At 48.1% G+C, this 22,854-nt stretch overlaps 3 protein-coding genes across 12 annotated transcripts in view; 1 reads left to right on the forward strand and 2 right to left on the reverse strand.

Annotated features, from left to right (window-relative positions):
* Positions 1 to 888: 888 nt before the first annotated feature.
* On the reverse strand, positions 889 to 14,997 carry ZSWIM7 (zinc finger SWIM-type containing 7). 4 transcript variants are annotated; one of them, XM_075113631.1, is made up of 6 exons: positions 14,786 to 14,997; positions 13,521 to 13,618; positions 11,602 to 11,623; positions 7,705 to 7,807; positions 2,000 to 2,104; positions 889 to 1,184 (listed from the first exon to the last, which is right to left on the reverse strand). In XM_075113631.1, the coding sequence occupies exons 1-6, from the start codon at positions 14,788 to 14,790 to the stop codon at positions 1,068 to 1,070; spliced, it is 450 nt and encodes a 149-aa protein (XP_074969732.1). In that variant the 5' UTR covers positions 14,791 to 14,997; the 3' UTR covers positions 889 to 1,067. The 4 variants fall into 4 exon arrangements, with proteins under 4 accessions (XP_074969732.1, XP_074969733.1, XP_074969736.1 ...); XM_075113632.1 differs by lacking the exon at positions 14,786 to 14,997 and adding an exon at positions 14,444 to 14,529; XM_075113635.1 differs by lacking the exon at positions 14,786 to 14,997 and adding an exon at positions 14,150 to 14,254.
* On the forward strand, positions 14,229 to 18,839 carry TTC19 (tetratricopeptide repeat domain 19). 2 transcript variants are annotated; one of them, XM_075113620.1, is made up of 10 exons: positions 14,229 to 14,460; positions 14,517 to 14,590; positions 14,681 to 14,791; positions 14,973 to 15,011; positions 16,175 to 16,231; positions 16,494 to 16,555; positions 17,117 to 17,211; positions 17,412 to 17,566; positions 17,848 to 18,010; positions 18,535 to 18,839. In XM_075113620.1, exons 1-10 carry the CDS (start codon positions 14,274 to 14,276, stop codon positions 18,663 to 18,665), a joined length of 1,074 nt encoding a protein of 357 aa, XP_074969721.1. In that variant the 5' UTR covers positions 14,229 to 14,273; the 3' UTR covers positions 18,666 to 18,839. The 2 variants fall into 2 exon arrangements, with proteins under 2 accessions (XP_074969721.1, XP_074969720.1); XM_075113619.1 differs by having other exon boundaries at positions 14,233 to 14,460; positions 18,532 to 18,839.
* A 1,070-nt stretch (positions 18,840 to 19,909) lies between these two features.
* NCOR1 (nuclear receptor corepressor 1) overlaps positions 19,910 to 22,854 on the reverse strand; it is a 73,218-nt gene continuing 70,273 nt past the window's right edge. For all 6 annotated transcript variants that reach the window (XM_075113592.1, XM_075113594.1, XM_075113590.1 and 3 more), the window contains one exon: positions 19,910 to 22,820. In XM_075113592.1, coding sequence (XP_074969693.1) covers positions 22,633 to 22,820 — 188 coding nt within the window. In that variant the 3' untranslated portion in view covers positions 19,910 to 22,632. The remainder of the gene's footprint in view (positions 22,821 to 22,854) is intronic.

The following is a 22,854-nucleotide window of genomic DNA, read 5'->3' on the forward strand; positions in this document are numbered from 1 at the left end:
TTCAAGGCAAAATAAAAATCGGACACCTCTCTCACCCCCCTCAAAAAAAAAAGCTCTGAAGGTTTCTATAAAAATGTGAAGTGAAAATGGCAGAGGAACCTTTTGTAGCGAGTGGAGCTGTAGCTACTCAGCTATCACGCATTACTGCTCTGATGTACATAGGATGGATGTGTTTTTCCTCATGTTGCTCAGATTTTGTATTTGCAGTAACTGTTATTTACATACAGAATGCTTAATTTACCACCTACACAACCTGGCTCAGCCTGCACCCCATTATTTCTTGTGGTGTTGTGTTCACACGGTGTATCATACGAGGCCACTCTGCGTGCGAGGGGGAACCCAGTCTCACAGCACAGGCAGGGCGTCACAGAGCTGGAAGGAGCTGGTTCCCAGCTCACCGGCTGGTGTGTGGAACCGGGGAGCAGCAGTCTCCTTTCCCCCGTGCCTGATGTGGACAGCCTTGCGCTGCCAGCCAGCATGAGGCGGTAAACTTGTCTGAAACGGGTCAATTTAAAAGCACAGCAGCCAGGGTGATGCTTCCGAAGACCCTGGATTAGAAGAACAGACCTGTGTCATCAGTCTTAAGGTGCTATGGGGTCCCTGCCCTAGTCCCTGGTACAGGTTTGCCAGCGATGAATCAGAAACCGCTCTGAGCAGCCAGCTAGAGAGAGCCACTGCAGCGTCGCTCTGTCAAACCGAGCCATGCAGGCACTGGAAGGGCAGTGGGGTTAGTCAAAGCACAAGCCGAGTTAACAAGGTTTATCAGATCACTAAGAGACATGCTGGACTGTTCATATCTCCACATCACAAGCACACCACACCACATATTAGTTCAAACATCTTCAGCAATTTCTAGAATAGCCTAAATCAGTGAAACTGAAGTCAACACAGGCTTCTTAACATTTACTAATTAATCCATCAGTGCAAGGCTGCTAAATAATGTCACACTTGGCTGCAGCACAGGAAGAAACCTCCCAGCCATGTTGAACATTTGACAGATACATAAAATGCCAGCTACACTGCTGGGAAGGTACACAGAAAGCACATCCACATGTGATCCAAATCCTTCATCCTTCATCCTCTTCCTCAGCCAGTAAGATGCTTGTGAGCTGCTCCTCAGAGACAGATAGTTCCTGGCAGGCTCCCATGGCCTGGCTGAGGTAGACGGCAAGTATATGTTTGCACTGCAAATAATAGCACAGCCAAGTTAACAGCAGGAGCAACACAGGAATGTCATGCTCTATCTGGAAGCCACAAAAATCCATCCTGGCCAGAACGGGTCTAATGAAGCGCTCACCCCTCCCAGGGACACGGTTCCTTCTTGGCACACCAAGCCCTGGGACAGGCTGGCACTCCAGCTGCCCCAGGTCAGCTCTGCCATCAGGATAATGGAATACAGGGATGTGACACACAGCAGAGTGTTAACTGGCTCCTGATGCCCTCCCCACACGCATGCACGAGAAGGTAGGTCCAGACAATAAAGAACAAGAGTCAGCTTGGTACTGTCTGGCAGTCCACACGGCTCTGAAAAACAACAGTATTAGGCCCAGCTGTCAGAGGTCCTGGAACAGCCAGGCTTCCTGTGAGGGAGGGATGGTTGGCACAGAGCTGGGGGGACACCTGCAGACCAATTAGTGACCCTGAGCCCTTCCTCATTGGCACCAGGTGAACGGCACCACTTCATCAGCCAGACTCCATGTGCCAGCCCCGTTAGCAGCAATCGTCCTTGTTCCAAGAGACCAGGCATTATTCATCTCTTGAAAGTCAGAACAGTAATGCATAATTAAGAACAAAAGCCCTCCCTAGCCCTTGTAAGGCCTAGCTCCACCCAAATACCACGACTTTGGTATTTACAGTGGGTCAGGCGCAGCCTGTGTGGTCAACTCAACGCTCATGCGTTGGCTCCCTTGGAAACTTCAGGCTGCTCAGGATCAAGAAGCAGAGCACACCCTTCTCCCCCACTCCCTGTCCTGGCCCCAAGCTAAGGCAGACAACTTACCAGAAGGCTCTCGCTCTTCTGCAGTACCGTAAAACCAAAAGCAGGACACGTGCAGAAATGGCAGGAACTGTAGCAGGTGTAGAGTTTGCCTGCACTCCCAAGGACCTGAAACAACGGCAGCCAGAGGGGGCAGGAGTCAGAGGCAGCATTCACTTTTAATTTCTCTTAACTCTGAGCCTCTATCTGGCCTGATGTCCTCTCCACAAAGACTCACAACACGCAACTGGTGAGCAGGTGCCACAATACAAAAGTGCACTTTTGTAAAAATGCAAAAAAATACTGGGGCAACCAATCTAAGCTTGAAGCTCCTCAGATTTCTCATGGTCTCTACACGCTTCTAGAGACAAGGAAGCATTCCTGTACGTACACCCGTGCTTGCAGCAGACCTCAGCTCCAGTGACGTTGCTGCTAGGAGATCAGGAGAAGGGCGGTGGCACCAAGCACAGAGCCCCCTCTCCTGATCTCCCAAAGCTGGCAGCACAGCAAGCTGTCTCCCCCAGTACTGGCAGACACAGGATAGCTGAAGATGACAAAGGCTCTGTTGTCACAGAAAACTCATTTGTGAATCCAGGGCCACCACAGACCTGGGGATGGAAGGAGAGCAGCAACAGGCACTCAACAGTGAGACTTTTTCTAACTAGCTCCAGCGGATGAAGGCTGCTGCTGTTCTGCTCCCAAAACCAGCTGCAGCTATTGGAATCCAGTTTTGACTGAATAAACAAAGTTGAAGTCTCCAGAGAAGAAGCCTCCCTGCTCCATCTCTGGTTTGCGAAAATCACCGCCTCCTTTTCCCACATGCTGTTCCTCTGCAAGGCTGATAGTGAGGCATATAGCTCTGCACCACGGGCACGGGATGCAGGCAGCCAGGTGAGGGAACCATTTGTTTCCAGCATGGAGAAGCTGACAGGCAATCTGTGACCTGCTGGAGCCGACTGGGTGGCATAGGAAATCCAATCTACGGATTATTTCTCTTTTGGTTTCTTCAAGATCGGAAAATAGATTCTAGAAAGCTACTTTAAGAGCCAACAGCTCTGCCCTCTCCTATTGCAAGGGAAGGGTCTGCAGGAGCAGAACACACCTGCAGACTTTAAGCAGGAACCTGCGCTCAAGAGCATGGACTTTACTAATGCTCTGAGGCCTAAACTGAGTGCACCCCATAGGCAAAACACAGTTACCACAGAGTATTTGCCATGATGTTTCTCATATCTGCCACAGCAAGAGCAAGTGCTTTGTGTCAGCTCTGTGGCTTCAACAGCTGGTACTAACTCTTCCTGGATATTCCAGAGAATGGTGGGGATTTACATGGGTGTAATCACCAGCAATGCCCTCCTCTGCACACAAGCCTCTGGGCTATCTGTGGCACACCACACTCCTCCCCCATACCAGGCTTTAGATTCTGGTTGGGTTTGTGGCACACATACATCTAAATCGAAAGATAAACACAAAAAAGTAAAAAGCCAGTGGAACTCTGCAGAGTGCTGCTCCCCTCCAGGGTGCCCCTGGCATTCCTAAGTCCTTCCAGAGGAACATCGTCCCTCCCTGTCCAGGGCTGCACTTGCCAGGGGAGCCCTCCCCTGTCCCCTAGGGCTCCCTCTGCACCTTTTGCCTGACAGGTAACATCCACAAGTTTAAGCCCTCCCACAGAATCGCCTATGCCTCATAATCCCCCTTACTCCCAGCAGTTTCAGGACACGAGACTCACATTCCCATTTCAAGGTAAACCATACTTCTTTCAGTCTGGCCTTTACCCTGGGCCCTCCTTATACTCCAGGCTGAGTTTCACTTGTGGCAAGTTTGTTTTTCTCTAGCCCCTTTGATTGTTTTTTTCCAAGATGAAGTATTCTGATGGTGCCTTTCCTTCAGAAGTGTTTTTCCTTTGAGGAGATGGGGAAAACACAGGCACTGCCAGATTTGGGCTGAGTTTAGCGTTCCCCCATCCTCACCTAGATGGCAAGAATACAGCTTCTGCCTATTAAGGCAGAATCTAAGATCCAAAGGCCACGAGAAAAAGGTGCCACTGTTTCCGGCCAGCGGCAGCCAAGCCAGGCACTGGGGTGCTCTCTTGGCCCTGGGATGCTGCGAGATTTCCTTCCGCTGCCCTCATCTCCAGGTGCTTGCTGGTTGCACAGCGAGGAAAATTCACCCTGGTGGTGGTGTCCCTGCCAGCGTGCGGGGATGCAGGAGGGCCAGCTGTGGCATCAAGGCAGCTACTGCTGCTACCAGCGTACAGCTAGGTAGCACCACAGGCTGTGCCAGGACCTGATGCTCAAATCCTTCTCAGTGAGGCAGGTTGCCATACAGTTCTAGGAAATTAATTAAAACAGACATAAAAAAGAAGAAACAATACAAGTGCAGGATGTGAGCAATGCAAGTGACGGTTGGCAGGATGGCTAAAGCACTGCCTCTCCCCCTGCTAACTGGCTTCACTCCCACAGCTCTCAGCATTTCTGCAACACAGGCATAGCTAATAGGTGCCCCAACGGCCGCCTGCTCACCACTTTACACTTCTGCTGAATCCAGCACAGCTCCACCACCAGCCAGCATCCACCATCTCTGCCTCAGGTAGGACTTATTTACCCCTGACCTGGAGTTACAAGGGTTGGTTTTAGTCTGCAGCTTAGGCAGGTATTAGACAAGCTCTTCTGGGACAATGAACAACTCTGAGGTACAATCAGCCCTTGAACACCCCATTGGTGCTGCTCCTCTATTAAGTAGCAAGGGCATTAATGCCCGGGCATTAAAAGACAAGTCATAGCTTTCACTTGACTGAGGGCTCTTTCTTCTCCCGTCTTGGTTCCTGAGGGCAAGAGCAGCCTACACTACGGGCTGCAGTCCTAGGGCCTGCCTGAGCAGAGCCATTTTCCCCTGAAGCAGTACCTAAGATGTGCTGGGTGATATGGAATGCAAACAGCATTTTAGCCTGTGAAGTATCAACATCTCAGATTTGGCTATGTCGACCCAAAGGAGTTTCACAATAGGACCAGCCTCACAACCTCAATGAGAACAGTTCTCCAGATCTAACTGCAAGTGAAAGCACCATTTCACACTCCAGCTCAACCACATCTGCACTGTGCAAACGACAGAGCTGACTTTCTGAGGAATAACTGAAAGACATAACTCTGCATGTGTCCAGGCAGCCACGGATGCCCCCCAGCTCCCCACTGGGGATGTTTCTCTGCTGGGGGAGAAGTGCACACAGCTGGGATACATGTCTACACCACACACACGTATGAAGAGCCAGTGATGCTACCCAGCTACTCTGAAGTGCAGTATCCCACTCAATGTTCTGGTTTCTACGGCCCCAGATTGTATTCCTGTCACTGCTCCAGCCAGTGGCCTCAGGGGAGGCTCTGCTCTTTGTTTCTGCATCTCAGACAGCTGTGCTGAGGAAGAATTTCACAATGGGACCAGCCTCACACCCCCAGAGAAAATATCTCTTCAGATTCCTCTGTTAATGAACTCATCAGCATGGCCTTAATCAGCAATCAGGATCCACTAAAGAGGAATGCTGCTCAGAGGCACACACGCACCTGCAGGCAGGGACTGCCTCCTGTAGGCTGCCTGTCAGCTGGGGGGACACAGGCACAGACCCAGGGTGATGCAGGGGGGTGGCTCACATCATACCCATCAGCTACAAAGTGCCTGGCTGAAGGCTAGGCTTGTCCAGCATTAACTCCTGGTGACCAGCCCTGATCTACCTGCCCCGGGTTCCTTCCCCGGAGGGGGAATTGGTGGCTCCCTCCACCTGCAGCAGGAGGAGAGCAGTTCTGACACTTGCTCTTTTCTGACGTGCACCGGTTGAGCCAACTGTTGGGGCCATTAGTAGATATTAATCAATCAACTCCCATTTGGTGACTGCAGGACTGCTGCCAGCAGGAATTTTTGCCCCCTCACTTCAGCGGGGAGAGGGCTGGACAGTGTGGAGGAGTGCCTGCCTTGGTGCAGCACATGCAGTTTGAGGCAGCACTGTTCAGCAATGACCCTGCCCAGACAAGAAGAGGGTGTCAGGGCAGGACCCAGCATATCAAAGTCCTCTCGCCATGCTTCTCTGATCTCCTCCATGTCTCAAGAGGCTTCCTGCATCTAAGAAGTGAATATTAGGCATCTTTAAGATGCAGATAACTCTGCCATGCTGCAGAGAAGCTGTGAGCATGTGAGTACATTTAGGCTCTCTGGGAAGACCAGAGGCTCCAGAAGTCCCCTCATCCTCCACACAAACGGGTGCCAAGTGAGTACTCCGCATCCCAGCCTGCAAAGCTCTGCCTTAGCCTGCATGGCCTGACAAAGCTCTGCAAGGAGAATGTGACCATTCTCTGCCCAGTGGCATATTCAGCCAAGCAACAGTAAAAAAGGAAAAGCCTTTAAAGCCTTTAAGCATTCAATTACTGAGGCAGCTGCTGTCACAGGGTCCTGGAAGCAGTGCTTCCTAGGCTTTACCAAATATCCATAGGCAAGCTCTCAACTCAAATCAGACTGTGTTCTTGAGCCCTGTCTGTTTATGAATCATGCCTCTCTGGAGGTGCTGATCTCCTCTCCAAGCCCCAGAAGCGATAAAGACTCCATGTGCAATCAAGCAATGCAAGCTCTGAACACGTGAAAAACGTTTGTGTCATTACTCAGGCCTGGCTTCAGAGCTCTTCTCTTACCCGAGATGACCCCAAAGCATCTCAGCACCTCCAGTGAAGGAGAGAAGGCCCTTTGCAGGGAGGATATTTGGAAATGTTCCTTTTGGCTGCTGCAACAGCGAGCAGAGAGATTTCCCCCTTCTCTTGTGTGTGAAAAAGCACAGCACTGGGTTCAGCAATGGAGGGGACCGTGCCATCTGAGGGGGTTAGTAGTGCTAAACAGAAAGAATTGGGTGCTTCTTCACTGAAATCTTATTAGCATAGGGTCCCACTGCTTATTCAGCCTTAGCTAGGGCATAGCACACAGTCTCTCTGGCTCTGTGACTCCATGGACTGGATGCGGCTGGTTAACGGCTCACAGAACAGACAGACTGTCCCCAGAGATGCCATCAGTGCTGTGGCACAGTAGAGCAAGGAATTGTCCATACAACAGAAAAGTCAGAAAAAAGTGCCAGTGGCTCCTCTCCTCACCTAATGAGCCTCAGCTCCATCTCTGATTCTGTGCTGTGAGAGGAGTTTCATCTTCAGGGCTAAGGTGAGCTCTTCTCCCTAAAATGCCATTTTATGAAGATGTTTCTGTGACTGAATGAAACCCACGGATTTGGCCTGCATTGCTTCCTTCCAGGCAGCAAGGATCCCATTGCCAAGTAGAGGTCAAGAGTGTTCAGGACCCTGAGGATTTGGAATGCAATAGGGGAAGAAATGCAGTGATGGTAGATAACACTGTTGCGTACAGTTTGTCAAGAGGAAGAACTGCCTTTGCTGGATGGGATGAAAGTAATAAAGCAAAATTAGCAATCCCTGGAAAACTTCCTTCTGATTGCCATACCCACAAACACGTAGGAAATCGTCTCTGACTGGCTGGGAGCCACAAAGAAAACAGTATTGTACCATGCTGTTCTAGTTCTAGTCCATGGCTACTTCTCTCCACTATCGTTTTAGGAGTCTGTAAAACACTGATATCCTCTCTGTGTTTATCCAAATGTCCTTCCATGTTCTGCATGTTAGGAAAATATTGGCTCACAGGTCAATTGGAAACCATCAGAAAGTAAGATTGAAGAGGGGAAGAACAGTGTATACCTGGTATGCAGTCCTTCCACTGGGGGACGTGACTCGGGTGACGGAACGCTGATCCACCAAATCCAAAGCTGGGACAGCAGACGGGCCAAATATGAACTTTAGCCTGAAAAAGAACGTGTCTCTAGTGAGGTCACTCCATGAAAGGAGACCACCCATCTTAGCCTTAATCCATGGGATTTAGCCCTACGGAGGCCGGAAGGCCCGTAGCCAAAGGTTCCCATGGCCTCTCAAAATCCCATCAATTACAGCTCCATTAATTATGGCCCCAAGCAATGAAGTGCATTTGAAGCTGAGAATGCATTCTCAGCTTTGCTGTCTTTCACCAAGTGACCACCAATCCCTGCCCTGTCCCTCTGAGAAAATCCCAGCTGACAATCACTCTCCTGGAGACAGACAGGACTCAGTCTGTAAGAACAGCCTCTACTCCGCCTGCTATTTGGAGCACCTACATGGTTTTTGATATTCTTAAGAAAGCTTCCAAATTCCCAAGCTGCTCCCAAACAGCCTCACATCTCTTTGCAAAATCCCATCGGATTTCATTACAAGATATTTTGAAGATTTTTTGCACACAGGAAATTACAGCTTAAGTGTTTCTTCTTCAGCACTATGACCCAAACACTATTCTGGCTTCCTGCTGCATGAACAGGACATGAAGTGGTTCCTGTCCTGAACTAAAACAAGACAAAGTGCATCAGAGACACAGAAGTGAGATCTTTTTTTTTAGTCAGTCTCTATGACTGCGACACAGTGTGGTACGTGACACACCACGTAGGTGAGAAGTTATCTTTGAGAAACATTTCTGGCCTGAAAGTCCCTTTTCAGATCACTGATAATTGCAAAGGGAGTGTAACTGAAGCAAGAGACACAGGTTGTCCTTACAGTGATCTGATCAGCCTTTTTGTTAGTATTCCCATAGTTCTTCCAAAACAAACTCTGGGTAGACAGCACTGGCACTTAACCTATTTATCAAAGAGTGAATCTAGACTCTAAAGCTGGAAACTTTGCTTCTGCCCAGCACCCTAAATACACTAGGTCTTCTTCAGTGGAAACTGCACCTCTGGCAACAAAAACAAGCAATGCTGGCAAAGAGAAGATGCAGGAAGGGGGATGCACAGTGTTGGGGATCCAACAGAGGTTACAGACAACAGGCAGTGTCACACATGCAGCCCAGTTATCCTTGTTGCAGTAAACTGTGAAACTGTCACGTGAGCACAACGAGCATAAACATACATTTTAGTGGGGGCAGCACCAGGTAATCAAGCGCACATGAAGGCAGACTTGCTAATGCTAAGGGGAGAAGAGGTTTGTGCTCTGGGACACCTTAATTGTCCACACAGGCTGTCCTGGATGAGTAGCCCTGGATCAGATTATTGGTCAGTTGGTCTTGAATCCCACCTCCAGTCATGGCCCACACATCATGCCTCGGAGCAAGGAGAGAGCAACGATGATACATAGCTCCTTGAGCAATAGGAAATGCAGCAGTTGGGCTCCTTCCTCATCCCCGGGAAACTCGTTTAAACCCTGGAGAATGAATGAGTCATTTTGTAGTGATCACATCTCCTCTACCAGAGTCACAATTGGGCTATAAATTATTCCTTCTCTACCCACCAAACTGCATCAGTAGGAAGCTAAAGACCATCAGGGAAATACTTAAGACACTCCACTGCACATGGAGCCACTGGACAGCAATAGATTTATGTCTGTAATCCAGCTACCGGCAGGGCTCAGGTACAGCAAATTTGTTCCAGACAAACACCCAGGGGACAACACATGCCTTATGTCACTCCACCCTCTCTAAAAACCCCTCCCCTTTCCTTTCCTTCCAAGCAGGACACACCAGCATGCAGGCAAACCACACCACTGCACTGCATTTATGGATCAGAGCATGCCTGGGATGGGGTAAAGATGAGGCTAGACGTGTTTGCTCAGGTACACGTTTGCTTCCTGCAAAACATAGCCTCTACCCAACTCTCTCCTCTGCCTCGGTCCTGAGAGGCAGCACCTTGGAGGCACATGCTGGTGTCTGTGTGCTCGCTGCTGTAAAATTCCACACCAGCAAGTGGAAAAATAAACAGCTGTGAGTCCTACAGGCGCAGTAATTTCCATCTACATTCTCACTGTCTGCACATCCCCTGCCGTGCAAGGGTATATGATAAGCTGTATGTCAAATATGAACACCTGTACCTTTAGCCTACTGTCCAGATGGCTAACAGGCTTAGAAGTTATTCTAGACCTGTATATCCAGCTGCTCTGAATGTGTTCCAAAGAGCTCAGGGGCAACTCAGTTAACTTTACAGACTTTTTATCTGCTGAGAAAAAAAATCTGTGTAGTCTAGGTTAGTTACAAGGGTAAACAACAAGAAAATCAGCAGTGATGAAAAGATAGTACAAAACACGAGCAGGAGAACAGGAGAAAGCAGAGGATCATTTCCAACTCCAGTGAAGACACAAAGAGCCAAGGCAGAGCCCTGGCGTCCCACTGCATGGCTGACCTATGCATCTGAGTCAGTCTCATTGATAACAAGCCAAGCAGACAGACTTATTCCAGGAATATCAAATCTTCAGTTGCACAAACTCAAGGCAATAAGGATTGGCTTCATCTGAGGACTGAGAGGAGTGGGTGGGGGAACACTCAACGTAAGACATTCCTTAATGATTAGGTTTGGGACTATATGGGGGCTGAGTTTAATGAATGTCTGTAACTCTCAAATTTGGGGAATTCTTTTTTCACTTATACAATTCGATCAGTCTAACAGGAAATATGTAAGGGAAATGCCCAAAGGACTTCAGAGATTTGGAAAAGATTCAGAAATTAAATCAGAATACTTCTGAGCCGAGGGTCACAGGGAACTGATGGAAATTGGATTGCCAAGAGTTACCACCCAACTGTTATTAAGCTTAACAAGGGAATTTCTTTCCTCCACTTTTCTTCTATGACAAGAAGGAAACACAAAGTTACGAGACTTGTCAATCCCAGCCCTCAATGGCCATTGTGGTCCTGGAAGAGGGAACCAGCATACATACCTTTCACAAGCTTTATGCTAGATAACTTTAGATCCAAAGACATTAAGGCCCGGAGGGTTCCTGGTGATCTCCCCTCCTGGCTAAATTACAGGCAGGCAAGAACACAAAGTTAAAGATGAATCTGAAGAGCCTTTCTTACTGTGATGGTGCCTCTTCTCTACCTTCAACACCAATTAGTGAGGGCTGCAGAAGCTGTGAAACTTGGATCTCTTAGGAGATTCAAGGTGCTTGGGAATGACTGAAAGATTCACAAGGTTCAGTCAACGCAAGGACAATGAAGCTGACCTCTAACCAGCTGACTCCTAAAGAGAAGAAAACTCTCAGGGTAATCTTCAAGTTAACAATTCCCTTGTGCAGCAAGATGATACATTTACTTCTCCCTTTCTATCACACATACCCGTGACTCAAATAGAAGACAGGATCTCAGGATGCTGCTGTGCTCACAGCAATATGAATGCAGCAGGGATGCCGCGCTCCAGTGGCATGAATCACTCTGAACACAGTGCACTCTCACAGAAAACTCATTCCAGATCTGAGGGTGGACTCAAAGCTCAGCTTAAACATTCTGGATGTTTAATCCACCCAAATTAGAGCTAAGGGAAACATTCTGCATGTTTAATCCACCTAAATTAGAGCAAGTCATTACAGGAGATTAAGCGATACAGAGATAATTTCATGAATCTCTGGAAAAACCCTTGAGATTGTCTCTTTGGACCTACATTTCCACTACCAGCAAAAACACGTAGCAACTCTGCATGAGAAACACGTACTGGTCAAACACGGGAAAAAAAGAGCAGTACTGCAATGAGAGCAGATTATCAGCTGCCCTTTAGCAGGACACTTGGGACAAGAACTGAAGCAAAAGATACTCACCCCAACAGCAGGTCATCAGGGACTGCAACAAAAAGAAAATGAAATGTGATTTTGCTGAACATTCCCACTGTGAGAGACATCAACACCACGGAGAGGCTAGTGTCCCCTAATGCACCCCCAGAGCCCACACAGCACTGCAGTGCTCCAGCCATCCTCTCTAGCCACCAAAAAGCAACAAGGAGCAGCAAAATGATCTGCTATAGTAGTGCTAAGGCACCTAACGAGTACAGCAATTAAACACACATTCAGAACCAGGGGGATTAATTTTAAAAAGAAATGCAGAAGCCCAAATGTACTTTCTTTTATAATATCCTACTTTTAAAAGCATGCAAGAAAAGGCATGGGGCCTCAATGTCTTACTCTGTTACTTTAAGAAGCTGGTTAAAAATACATATATTGGTTTCTCTGAAACCCTCTTGGCATGAGTTGAAAACTCTGGCATCAAAACTTTAAAAATGTTATTCTTTTCCCAGCATAGTCTTGCAGGGCACCACTGGTTTATAGCTTTTAATACAGCACTCAGAAACATAATGTCTTCACTTATTAGAACTTCTTGTTAAGATGGAAAATTACACTTAAGAAAATTTGTCTGTTTGTTGCAGCTGACAGCTTAGGCTCTGATCATCCAATCTGATCTTTCTGTTATCACTAATGGGACACAGTGTCTCTGTATTCCACTGGAAGATCAGGACTTTTGATTTTAAAATCCTTTGTTCCAAAAATTCAAAATAATCTCTATGTCTTATGCTGTTGGTTTAACTTTTCCAACTTTATTCTAATTTAATTCTCCAAAGTGATTGATCAGTTTCTTTCCACAGTTATGTCCCAGTGTACTGTTTTGGTGCTTTAAGGAGAATTATACCTTAAAAGGAATGTTGACTTTTTTTTTCTAGTTTACAATAGGATTTATAAAGCTCTTTTAAAAAATCACATGTAGATTTTGGATCTACTCTAACCTGAAGGAGCCATACTAGAAGTATGCCAGAAAGCTGTTGATGTGGTCACTCTGGAAGTTTAGACGCTAAGACTCTGCCCATTTCCCACTCAAATGTACTCAGTACTCAGACCAGCTTCTCTGAATGTTTATTTGATTGGGTTTAGTGCCGTTAAAATATTCCGTAAATTGACACTTTGCTTAGGAAGAACCATTCTGTGCTACTTATCAAGTAAACACAAACAGGTGTTTATTCTTTCAGCACAGATTACAGAACTATGTTAGTAATCCAGAGTGCACTGAAGGTAATTGTTCGTAACTAGCTGCTAGAATTGGCCAAGATTTAACCGTTGGTTTACGCCTGCTTGATTCACGCAATGGGAAAGTTGTTCTTTGCCCTGGGCTCACTAACACAACACCCTCTGCCGGTCAGTCGTAAAACATGATCGTTTTGAAATTACTGAGTCTGTAAAAACAGCAGTAGAATAGGCACTACAAAATGCCTATAATTATCATCCCTCAAGTGCAACCACTTACACTACGAGCTCCAAGCAAGCAGCATTGCCCTAGGTCCCACAGTCAAGAAAGTGTCCAGCCTGGTCTAATTTTTGGAAGGGCCTGACTTTTAGAAGGGGGCTGCTCCTCATTACCTGTGCTTCAAACCCCTTTGTGTCCAGACAAGTTGTATCATGTACAGCAATTAAATATCCACTCAGAACCACTGGGATTAATTTTAAAAAGAAATGTGGAAGCCCAAGTATACTTACTTTTATAATATCCTACTTCTAAAAGCATGCAACAGAAGGCATGCAGCCTCAATATCTTACTCTGCCACTGCTGAAAGTGAAGGCCACCCCTCACGCAACAGTCTGCAGAAGATGTAAGCAAGGAGGGGCTGACAGCCCTCACTGCTACCTGAGGGTTTGACAGCCCCGGTATTACAGGCCCACCGCCTGCTGGGATGGTTCTGTTTTTCTTTACATACCATGTGAGGTCTCCTGAAAAGCCTTTTTGATCTCTTTCAAAAGCTCTTCTGCTACTGCTGGCAAGGTACTATCCATTGCATGGGCACTGGCCTCCTGACTGGGAAGCAAGACACAACAGGAGACAGTGGGAAATCGTTAAGGTCACCAAAGGTACCGCAAACTAACACAGTTTCTCTGGGCAATGCCCTGTTTCAACCCTGCGATGAGGCCAAGGAAGCAGCATCTTTTGAACGGTGTTTTTTACACTTTCTCGGAACGCAGAATTTCTCAGAATCACACGGGTTCTCTCTCTCTCAGATACCTCCACGTACGAACAGACCCCACGGACGGGCCGGGGCGATGCAGCCAGCTACAGGACGAGGCTGCGGCCTGCAGCGTCCCGGCGCCGGGCCGAGGCAGCTCCCGGCCCAGGCAGCCGCACAGGCCGCCCGCCCCGCAGCCCCCTGTGCCTCAGGGCGGGCGCGGCGGCCGCCAGGCCCCGGCAGTGGGACCCGCGCCATCCCCACCCCGCACGGCGGCTGCTCCCGGGAGGATGGATCCCTCGGCACCGGTGAGGCCGCGTCGGGGCTATTTAGAGCCGCCGAGGCCGGGACGGCGGGCGTGGGCTTGGGCCGGGACCGGGGCCTACCTTCGGCCGTGCCGCCGTGAGGCCGCGTCTCCATAGCAACAGGCGCCATTTGCACCGGGTGACGCACCGGCCCGCATCACGTGGCGAGGGCGCGGGCGGGATCTTAAAGGGCCCGCGGTGGAGGATGCTGGCGGCGGTGGCGCCGCGGGCCCTGTCCCGCCTGGCCACCCGCCGCCCGCCTGCGGGGCTCCCGACGCTCCGGGCCGCCTGGCGCGGCGGGGCCCGCGGGGAGGAGCGGGGCGGCAGCGGCACGACGGGGCTGGCGCGGCGGTGGGCCCGGCCGGTCGGGGGTACCCTGGGCTCCCTGGGAGGTGAGGCGCGGTGCGGGGTAGCGCGGTGCGGGACGGCTGTCACTCTCTCCCCGTAGCCCTCTCCCTCTTCCCCAGGGACGACGAGGAGGACGGCGAGGACGCTATTATCCTCCTGCTGAAGAGGGCCAAGGTGAGGCGGCGTCCCCGGCGGGCGGGGTGCCCTCAGCGGGGCCCGGCTCAGGGGGTGACGAGCCCCGCGGCTTTGCCCTTCTCTCGGCAGCTCAGCGTCCTCAAGGGCGAGCTGGGGGAGGCGGAGCGGCTTCTGCACGAAGCCCTGCGGCTGTCGCACCGGTCGGATAACAGGAAAGCCATCGTCTACACGTACAGCATGGTGAGGCGCCGGGGGGCGGGCAGGGGCTGCGCCGGGCCAGCATCGCCGTGCGGCCGCAGTTCCCCTCGCGGGGTGTTGTGCCGTGTGCGGGGGCTACAGCGGAGCTGCAGGGAGGAGGGAGAACAGCGGTGGTGAGTCCCCACGGCCTTTGCAGAGCTTCAGCACTGTCTGTCTCTTCCAGATGGCAAACGTGGCCTTCATGCAAGGGCAGCTGGACAATGTGAGTAACGCTTTCTCCCCCCTGCCCCCTCTGAACCGGCTGACCTCTTGTGTAAGGTGTTGTCATGCCCCAGGTCGTGAAGGTGTTCAGGCTGTGACAGGCTGAGGGATGCGAGGTCTTGTCATAGAATGCCCTGAGCTGGGAGGGACCCACAAGGACCATCGTCCAGCTCCTGTCCCTGCACAGGACACCCCAAATTCACACCATGGCTCTGAGGGCCTTGTCTGAGTGCTGCTTGAATATCGCCAGGCTGGTGCCGTGATGCCTCCCTGGGGAGCCTGTTCCAGGGCTCCACCACCCTCTGGGAGAAGAGCCTTTCCCTAATACCCAGCCTAACCCTCCCCTGGCACATCTCCCTGCCTTTCCCTCGGGTCCTGGCGTTGGTCACCAGAGAAGCAATCAGCACCTGCCCCTCGTCCTCCTCCCCTTGGGAGGAAGCTGCCTTCTCTTCTCCAGGCTGAACAAACCCAGGGACTTCAGCCGTTCCTCGTACGGTTTCCCCTCTAAACCCTTCCCCAATCCCGTGGCCCTCCTGGACACTCTCTAGCAGCTTTATACCTTCATGTCCTGTGGCTCCCAACACCGCACCCAGCCCTCGAGGTGAGGCCGCCCCAGCGCGGAGCAGAGCAAGACGATCCCCTCCCTCGCCCGGCTGCGATGCAGGGCTTGGTGCCCCCCAGGGCTCGGCTGGCCCTCTCGGCTGCCAGGGCACGCTGATGGCTCATGCTGGATCTTGCAGTCCAAAGCAGAATAATTTGCCTTGGGACTGCAGTCCCATGGAGCACATACTGCTAAGAAAGGTGCTTTCACAGTTATATTTTAAACTCCAACATGGAGTGCAAGGGAAGGAATACTTCTTACTATCAAATGCCACAGTCAAGCAGTTAGATGGCTGCCTCGAGGAGAATCTGGGAAAACCCTGAAGGCACACGGATGGTAAATGCATGGCTAGTGCAGGAGTGCCAAAGTAGAAACTGAAAGGACCCTACCAGCGCCACAGGGCTCTGGTCAGCCTTTCACTGCTGACTGGTCTTGACATACAATGTAAATGCCACAAAGTGTGAGACAGGTTTCTCCGAAGTAGTCTGCCTTTGTAAAGGGTAGAGATCTCTTGATTTAACTGCCATCATTACTCAGTATTCTCTTCCAAATTCTCGTTTCAGGCAGAAAAGCTCTACAAAGCAAGTATGAGCTATTTGCTTGCAGGGGACACAAAGGAGGTATGTTCTTCTCGTAACAGCTTTCAGCTGGAAGTATTAACAATTCTTTGTTTTCTTTCTTGTGCTGTAACACCTCCTACTGGAAATTGGCAATACTAGCTATGAGCTTGCCAGCTTCTCAGGCCCTTCCTTTAAGGGGAGGGCAGCTCTGGAGACAACAGGATGGGCATTTTTCAAGGTCTAAACTCTTTTCAGGCAAAGTAATGTCTCTACTGGGGAGGTGCAAGAAGAATAACAGTTGTGTTGTGTGTCCTCCTGGCAGGATGATAATGCAATCCTTGAGATGTCCCTCAAGCTGGCCAGTATCTATGCTGCTCAGAAACAGTGAGTTCCCTGCTAAAGGCACCTTTTGCTTTCATCTCAGCTTCACAGTAGCAGTGGTGGCCGAGCTGGGCCACTCTATTATTAAAGAGTGCCTGAGGAAGCTCTGGTGTGGCAAGATACCATCAACATAAAGGTTCCCACAGGCATGACACTTGCCTACCTGCTGTCAGGCAGCACAGCGATTGCTGTTATGACCTGTCCAGCTTAAGGCAGAATTAGCCATAGCGGACGTTGCTCTTTAGTCTGAAATCCCCATCTCACAGGAGAGAAGGCTTTTGAAGCAGTTGCGGGCTGGTAACTTGTAGCTGTTTTTCAGTGGAGCAGCAGCAGAGGTTGCCTTAGCTGGCCTTGTCTGGGGGGGAGGGGGCCTTCTCCATCCCTTAGATCCCTTTGCCCATGTGCCAAGAGGAGGGTCCAGGCCATAACCTGGGGGGCAAAAGGGTTCTGCTGAAGGGGAAAAGCTGTCTTACAGGCCCTCTAGGAGGAGGGACTGAAGGTATTCACATCTGTCCCTTCAGGGATGGAAGGAGCCTTGCCTTGCTGAATAGTTGTACTTTGCAGGCACAAGTTAGCCCTGGCTGGCTACGAGTTCTGCATCCTGACCTTAGAGGAGAAGATTGCCAAGCAAAAGGACTTGCCTGAGGATGTCTTACCAGGTAGGACTGCCTTGTCTGTCAAAGGTGTCTCTCATTATCTTGTCTCCATTTCCTTGTTCTCGATGTTGCTTTCCATATTGCCTAAGCACCATCTTCATGTCAGTCCATTGTCTTCACACTGCATAAGCTTCCTGCTCTTGTAGGATGGAGACTCATGCATGGTCTTGTAGAAGTGATCACTTCCACTCCTCTCTTTGCAGCTGAAGAAAAGGCCAACACGCGCCTCTTGCTTGGGATGAGCCTAGACTCCTATGCTCGCTATCTCCTAAATGTTAACCAGCTCCCAGTGGCCCAAAGAATGTATGAGAAGGCTCTGCAGATATCAAATGATGTTCAGGGAGAGACTCATCCACAGGTGACGTGTGCAATGGTAGTTGGACTATTAGGCAAAGAAAGGCTAATGTAGGGAACAAGGCAGCCTTAAAAGCAGCTTTGCTGGCATCAAACGTACACAGCACTAAATTGGCTTCTGTTTTCCTGCCAGGAAGAATGAGCATGCAGAATAAGACACTTTCTTACTGAAAGCTTCTCTGGGAAATCCTACTTTTACTAGTGCAACAGGGGTATGAATGCGATGCTTCTGCTGCCCCAGACTTCTGTACAGGTCTTGCTCAGAGCTTTTCTGTCCTGGTGCAGACTGTGGTCCTGATGAATGACTTAGCAACTGTACTGGATGCTCAGGGGCGCTACGATGAGGCATACTCCCATGTGAAGAGGGCAGCTGAGCTGGCAAAGGAGACTCGACACCCTGAGGAGCACATGGTGCTGAATAACCTGGCAGCAATTCTGATGCACAAAGGTAGGTAAACAAATGTCCAGCCCATGTCCCTGTGCTGACTGCGGAGACCTGTACTGTAGGATTGAACTATATTGTTGGTTTTGTGTTACTATTTTTAGTTTAAGCAGTAGGTCTGCTGACTTGGTGTAGGAAACTTGTATCGGGTTCAGACTGAATTCAGCTGCTGAAGGATCCTGTCCAAGATAAATGCAGTACTGCTGCATCTGACTCGAAAGGTTGCCAGGGAATCTAGTTTCCCTTGTCCTGTATGTACAGTAACTGGTTCCAAAAAGACAGAAGACATGTTTGAGACTAGTTTCAGTGAGGTCTTAATGTTGAAGCAGCACCTTGTCCTGTCGTCATTGCTGTCGTCTAGCTCTTTTAACTGGCACCCTGTGGTGGATGTTTTCTGAACCTCTCTAGTTCTTGCAGTGTTCCGGGTAGTCTTTTGCACATCCTTTGCATGTGCTCAGCTTCAGGAGAGGACTCTGAACAAGGGCGATGCAGTTGGCTAGCCATGCTGCTTTCTCCTCTTGCTACAGAAGACTTCCTGCAAGCAAAACAAGTGTACGAAGAAGCTCTCAAGCAAGCACAACAGAAGGGAGATGTTGCTTCTGTCCAGCATATCCAGGAAGAACTAGCTGAGCTGGCCAAGAGGAGAAAGGGCTCCAAATGAGTTTGGCCCCAGAGTCCAACCTCTGACAGCAGCAAGGGTTGGTCAGTACAAGCACCCTGGGACCAGCGTGGTGCAATCCCCCAGGAGAACAGCACTCAGGAATTAAGGACTGCTTAACGAGAAGGGCTGCTACTGCCTAACAACTTAGCCCAAAATAAAGTTGTAAAACCTTAACTATGGAAGTTTGTGGTGTAGTCTATGGTTAGTGACCTACTGTGCCAGTGATTTAACTTTGTCTTGACTGCCAGTAAAGTGCAAGTCTAGCCTGATATTAATACTTGCAGCCAAGGAAGGTATTTGTCAGTGCTACAGTTCAGTATGTATTAACTTCAACCGAGCATTTCCCAGGCTATACCTGTACTACAACAGCGCTGTAGGTCCATGTCCTTTTCAAACAAGTTGCCTGAAGATCAAGTGGTTTTCCTTCAAAGGATTTAGCATCCAAAGACAGAACATGCCCTCTCAGAGGAGGGGTGAGTCCATGTTACTAAAGCAGAGCTGCTGTTCAGAAATAAGATGCTCGGCTACCTTACTGCAGTGAAGAGCACACTGAGTGCCAAAGCTGTCCTTCCTTGGATAGGTCAGTGCTAGAGCCCTGACGCTTCCTGTTGGAAAAGGGCGTATGTACATACCATCAGGTCTGATGAAGGCACATGCCTTCATGTGGATCTAGTACGAACAGCCTGCTTATACAACAGAATTTCAGCTCTGCCCTGGAGTGAAGCCGAATGTTAAAGGAGAATTAAACAAGTTATCACATCCGTATTTCGGTAGGATAGTAGAACTAACTGTAATTCTGTCACTAACCAAGCCTCATTTTAACTTCTCATTTGTAAGAACTTCAGCTCTGGTATATCCCTTAATGTTAATTGCATCACTATTAGTTTACTTACAGTAGCATTAGTGGCTTCAACTCTGCTTAACTTTGAGCTAAGAAGAGGCATGCAGGTTTTCTAGAGTAGATGTTCATTGAAGCTGGAAAAACTCAAGTCACACATACAGCTTTGTTCTCAGCAAGCTAGGAAGGAAAAATGGCTGTTACAGGCACGCTTGTACTAAGAGAAAAGCTCCAACATGTTAGACCCCATCTTTAAAGTTCTGGTTTTTGGTTTTGAAGCGGCAGACCGTAGACACTCCAGCAGCGTTAACTGGGAACCCTGCAGCACCCCGAGGGAAGTGTTTTGCCTGTTCTCATGAACATAGCTTGATGCTGCAAAACAAGAGGGAGACACAGGAAAAGCAAATGGAGAACTGATCCCCTTTATTGATTGGTCTGAATCCAGAAGTCACTGTCTACTGAAGACATTGTGTGGAAAAAAAAAAAGTTGAGTTTTATGATGCATGGGGTTTTCAAGTCTTAAATGATTTCATATCAGATCACGAAACATATCAAGATGAAAGCATTGTGAAAGCGCTGATCAGAAATCAGTTAAAAATTTGTAGTAAACTACACTTTGTAAACATGATTTACAAACACCTCCCTGTTTGAAACAGGTCAGATGTAATTCCATACTTGGAGATTACTGGAATTGTGGTAAACCCTAACTTAGGCTCTGGAGAGGTTTGGTTTGTTTTTGGTGTGGTTTTTTTTGTGTTTTTTTTGTTTTTTTTTTTTTTACACTGGAGAAGTTAGAGCTCTAACAAACAAAAAAGCAGCAACATTTTATGTGCAAATGCCACTCAAGCTGTATCTTAGGAGAAAGTGACTATCCTACTTCGGATATCTTGCTGCTGCAGCAGCAATAACATGAAGCTCTGCAATGAACATGCTATACTTACTGTACAGTTAGAGACATTTGTCTGTACATGCCTCTTTCACGTTGTATTTGTTACACTAAGAAAGAACAAGTTTTAGAATGGAACTTAACTCTCCACTCCAAATTTAAATCTACAGAAAGGGCAGATCAACTTGTTTTCCAGTATATGTTGCGGTGGGAACGAAAAAAGTTAAAATAAGAGCACAGGTCTACAAACAGGATGAAAAGTTCACTACTTTAAGCCCGAAGGGTAAAGGATGGGAGGGTGAGAAAAAAAAATATCTGTCTTGGAGAAAGACTGCAAGGAGATTTAAGACTGTCAACTCATCTACTCTGATGCAGTGTTTAAAAAAAGTAGCAAAATAATTCTGTATTTGCAACGTGCTGTCAAGTTTCCAAATGAGTTCCTTTGGATTTTTTTCTTTCCCACACTTAGGGCAAAAAGGCTTTCCTCTAAACTATCAAAGTAAATTGGCCACCAACAAACAGTTCTGCACTTCTTCCTGTTTGTAACTGGACCGTTACAGTCCTTCCGTAAGATGTAGAGCTTACACGGCTTAAGGTTACACAGCTGCATTACACCTTCCATACAACGTATCGCAAATACAGTGTTAAGTTAAAAATGTTTCAACTGGAAAATAACTTCAAGGCAAAGACTCTGTTCATCAATGAGATGCAAAAGCAGTTTGGAATCTGACAGACCATGCCACCCCCCCAGCTCAGTGCTGTCTGTAACTCAGTCTTCCCACCCCGGAAGATTTAAATTCACTTCCTGAGGTCAGTGCAGCAAAAAAGAAGATGCTCTTGAAGATGGATGTCAGGACACCCTGTGGTATCCCTGACCAGATGTATGTACACACGAGCTACGAGCATATCATAGCAGGCATTGATAGACGGATGATTAAGGAGACTCTCCTAGTACCATATAAAATTAAAAAAAAAAAAAAAAATCACCCTAACAAGTATTGCACACTTAGGGAGTTAAGCCAAGCATTTGTAAGGACTTCCACCAAAAGCTTGCTTATAGGGCTGGGGATGCAGACTTTTAACATAATTAGTACGTAATGATTTTAAAATCAGACTGGAGGAAGGTGAAAATCACAGTACCTATTTCAAACTGGTTGTAACAGAAGCCAAGTAGTTGACTTGTGTGTTGCTCAATTATTCTATAAAGGCATTTTGTTTTATTCCAAGTTGGGATGTAGAGGTTTTTCTTCTTAAAGGATTCATCAACCCACCCAGAGCCTCTGTTCAGATAAGCCATTTGCTGTGGTTAAATATGACAGTGAAATTTAGTGGCCTGTTTTGACTGCATACAATGCAGAAACAGAAGAGACTAAGATAGGCTTTTGGGGCACAGTTAAAATTCCCAGTGTGCATATCAGTGAGGTATGCCTCCAGAAGCTGTTCTTTTTGTTTGGTTGTTTTCTTTTTTTCTCCTTTTAAAAATGAACCGTAACATACCCATGCAATAGTATTTCTGCAGTGTTGCTAAATAAAACCAACTGCACCAAAAATTTACAGTGTGGCAGAATTTAAAATTCAAAGAAATATATCATCTTATTCCAGCGAACCGGACTATGTTAATGTACAGAATTCATTAAGGGGTCAGTCTTAAAAATCAACATTTTCACAAGAGCTTGAACACCAAGAAAGTGTGTCTAGGGAAAAAAAAATTATATAAAAGCACAATGCCTGCAAGAAGTGGCACGGCATTAAATAGGCAATGATGCTAGGCTGGTCGGGAGGCTGGGGTTATGGTTAGGCTAGGCTGGTAGGGAGGCTAGGGTTATGAAGAGTACTCTACACTGGAGAAAATGCTTAAAAAAAAAAAAATTACAAAATGACCCCCAAAGTTTAGGCAATGATTTGAACATAAGTACACCAGATACTATAGCAAGGGAAAAAACACTGCAAAAAGTACTCTCTATTTACAGAAGAATGATTTAAAGACATTATGGTTTTCTTTACAAATAGATGTAGAACAGGAATAGTCCACATTTTTAAAAACTCTTTACATATTTATCTTTAGTAAGTCAACCTTCTTGATCACGATCCTCCAACACATGGCCTGTGCAGAAGGCATTTAACGGACTCTCCATTAATTCTTCATTGTGTGGCCCTTGCTCTCTTGGAAAGTCTCTATGGGCACAAGTCAAAAATAGATTTCTTTTTTTGACCCGCAAATTAAAAAAAAAAATCTGCATAGTTCAGTCATCACTGTCAGACAGAGTCTCATATTGTGCTGAAAGCAGAGGCGCAGGCTCTCGCTCCCATATCCTGTTCTGTTGGTGAGTGGTTGCTTGGCTCATGGACGGTGGGGCACACGCAATGGATGTTGGCGGTGTACTGCTGAGCATCCTCATCGTCAGCGGGTTGTACGGAAACTGTGTTGAACCTGAATCAAAGAGAGTTTCTCCAAGTCAAAAACA

The sequence above is a fragment of the Phalacrocorax aristotelis genome, chromosome 18 (assembly GCF_949628215.1).
Source record: "Phalacrocorax aristotelis chromosome 18, bGulAri2.1, whole genome shotgun sequence".
Taxonomy (NCBI): Eukaryota; Metazoa; Chordata; class Aves; order Suliformes; family Phalacrocoracidae; genus Phalacrocorax; species Phalacrocorax aristotelis.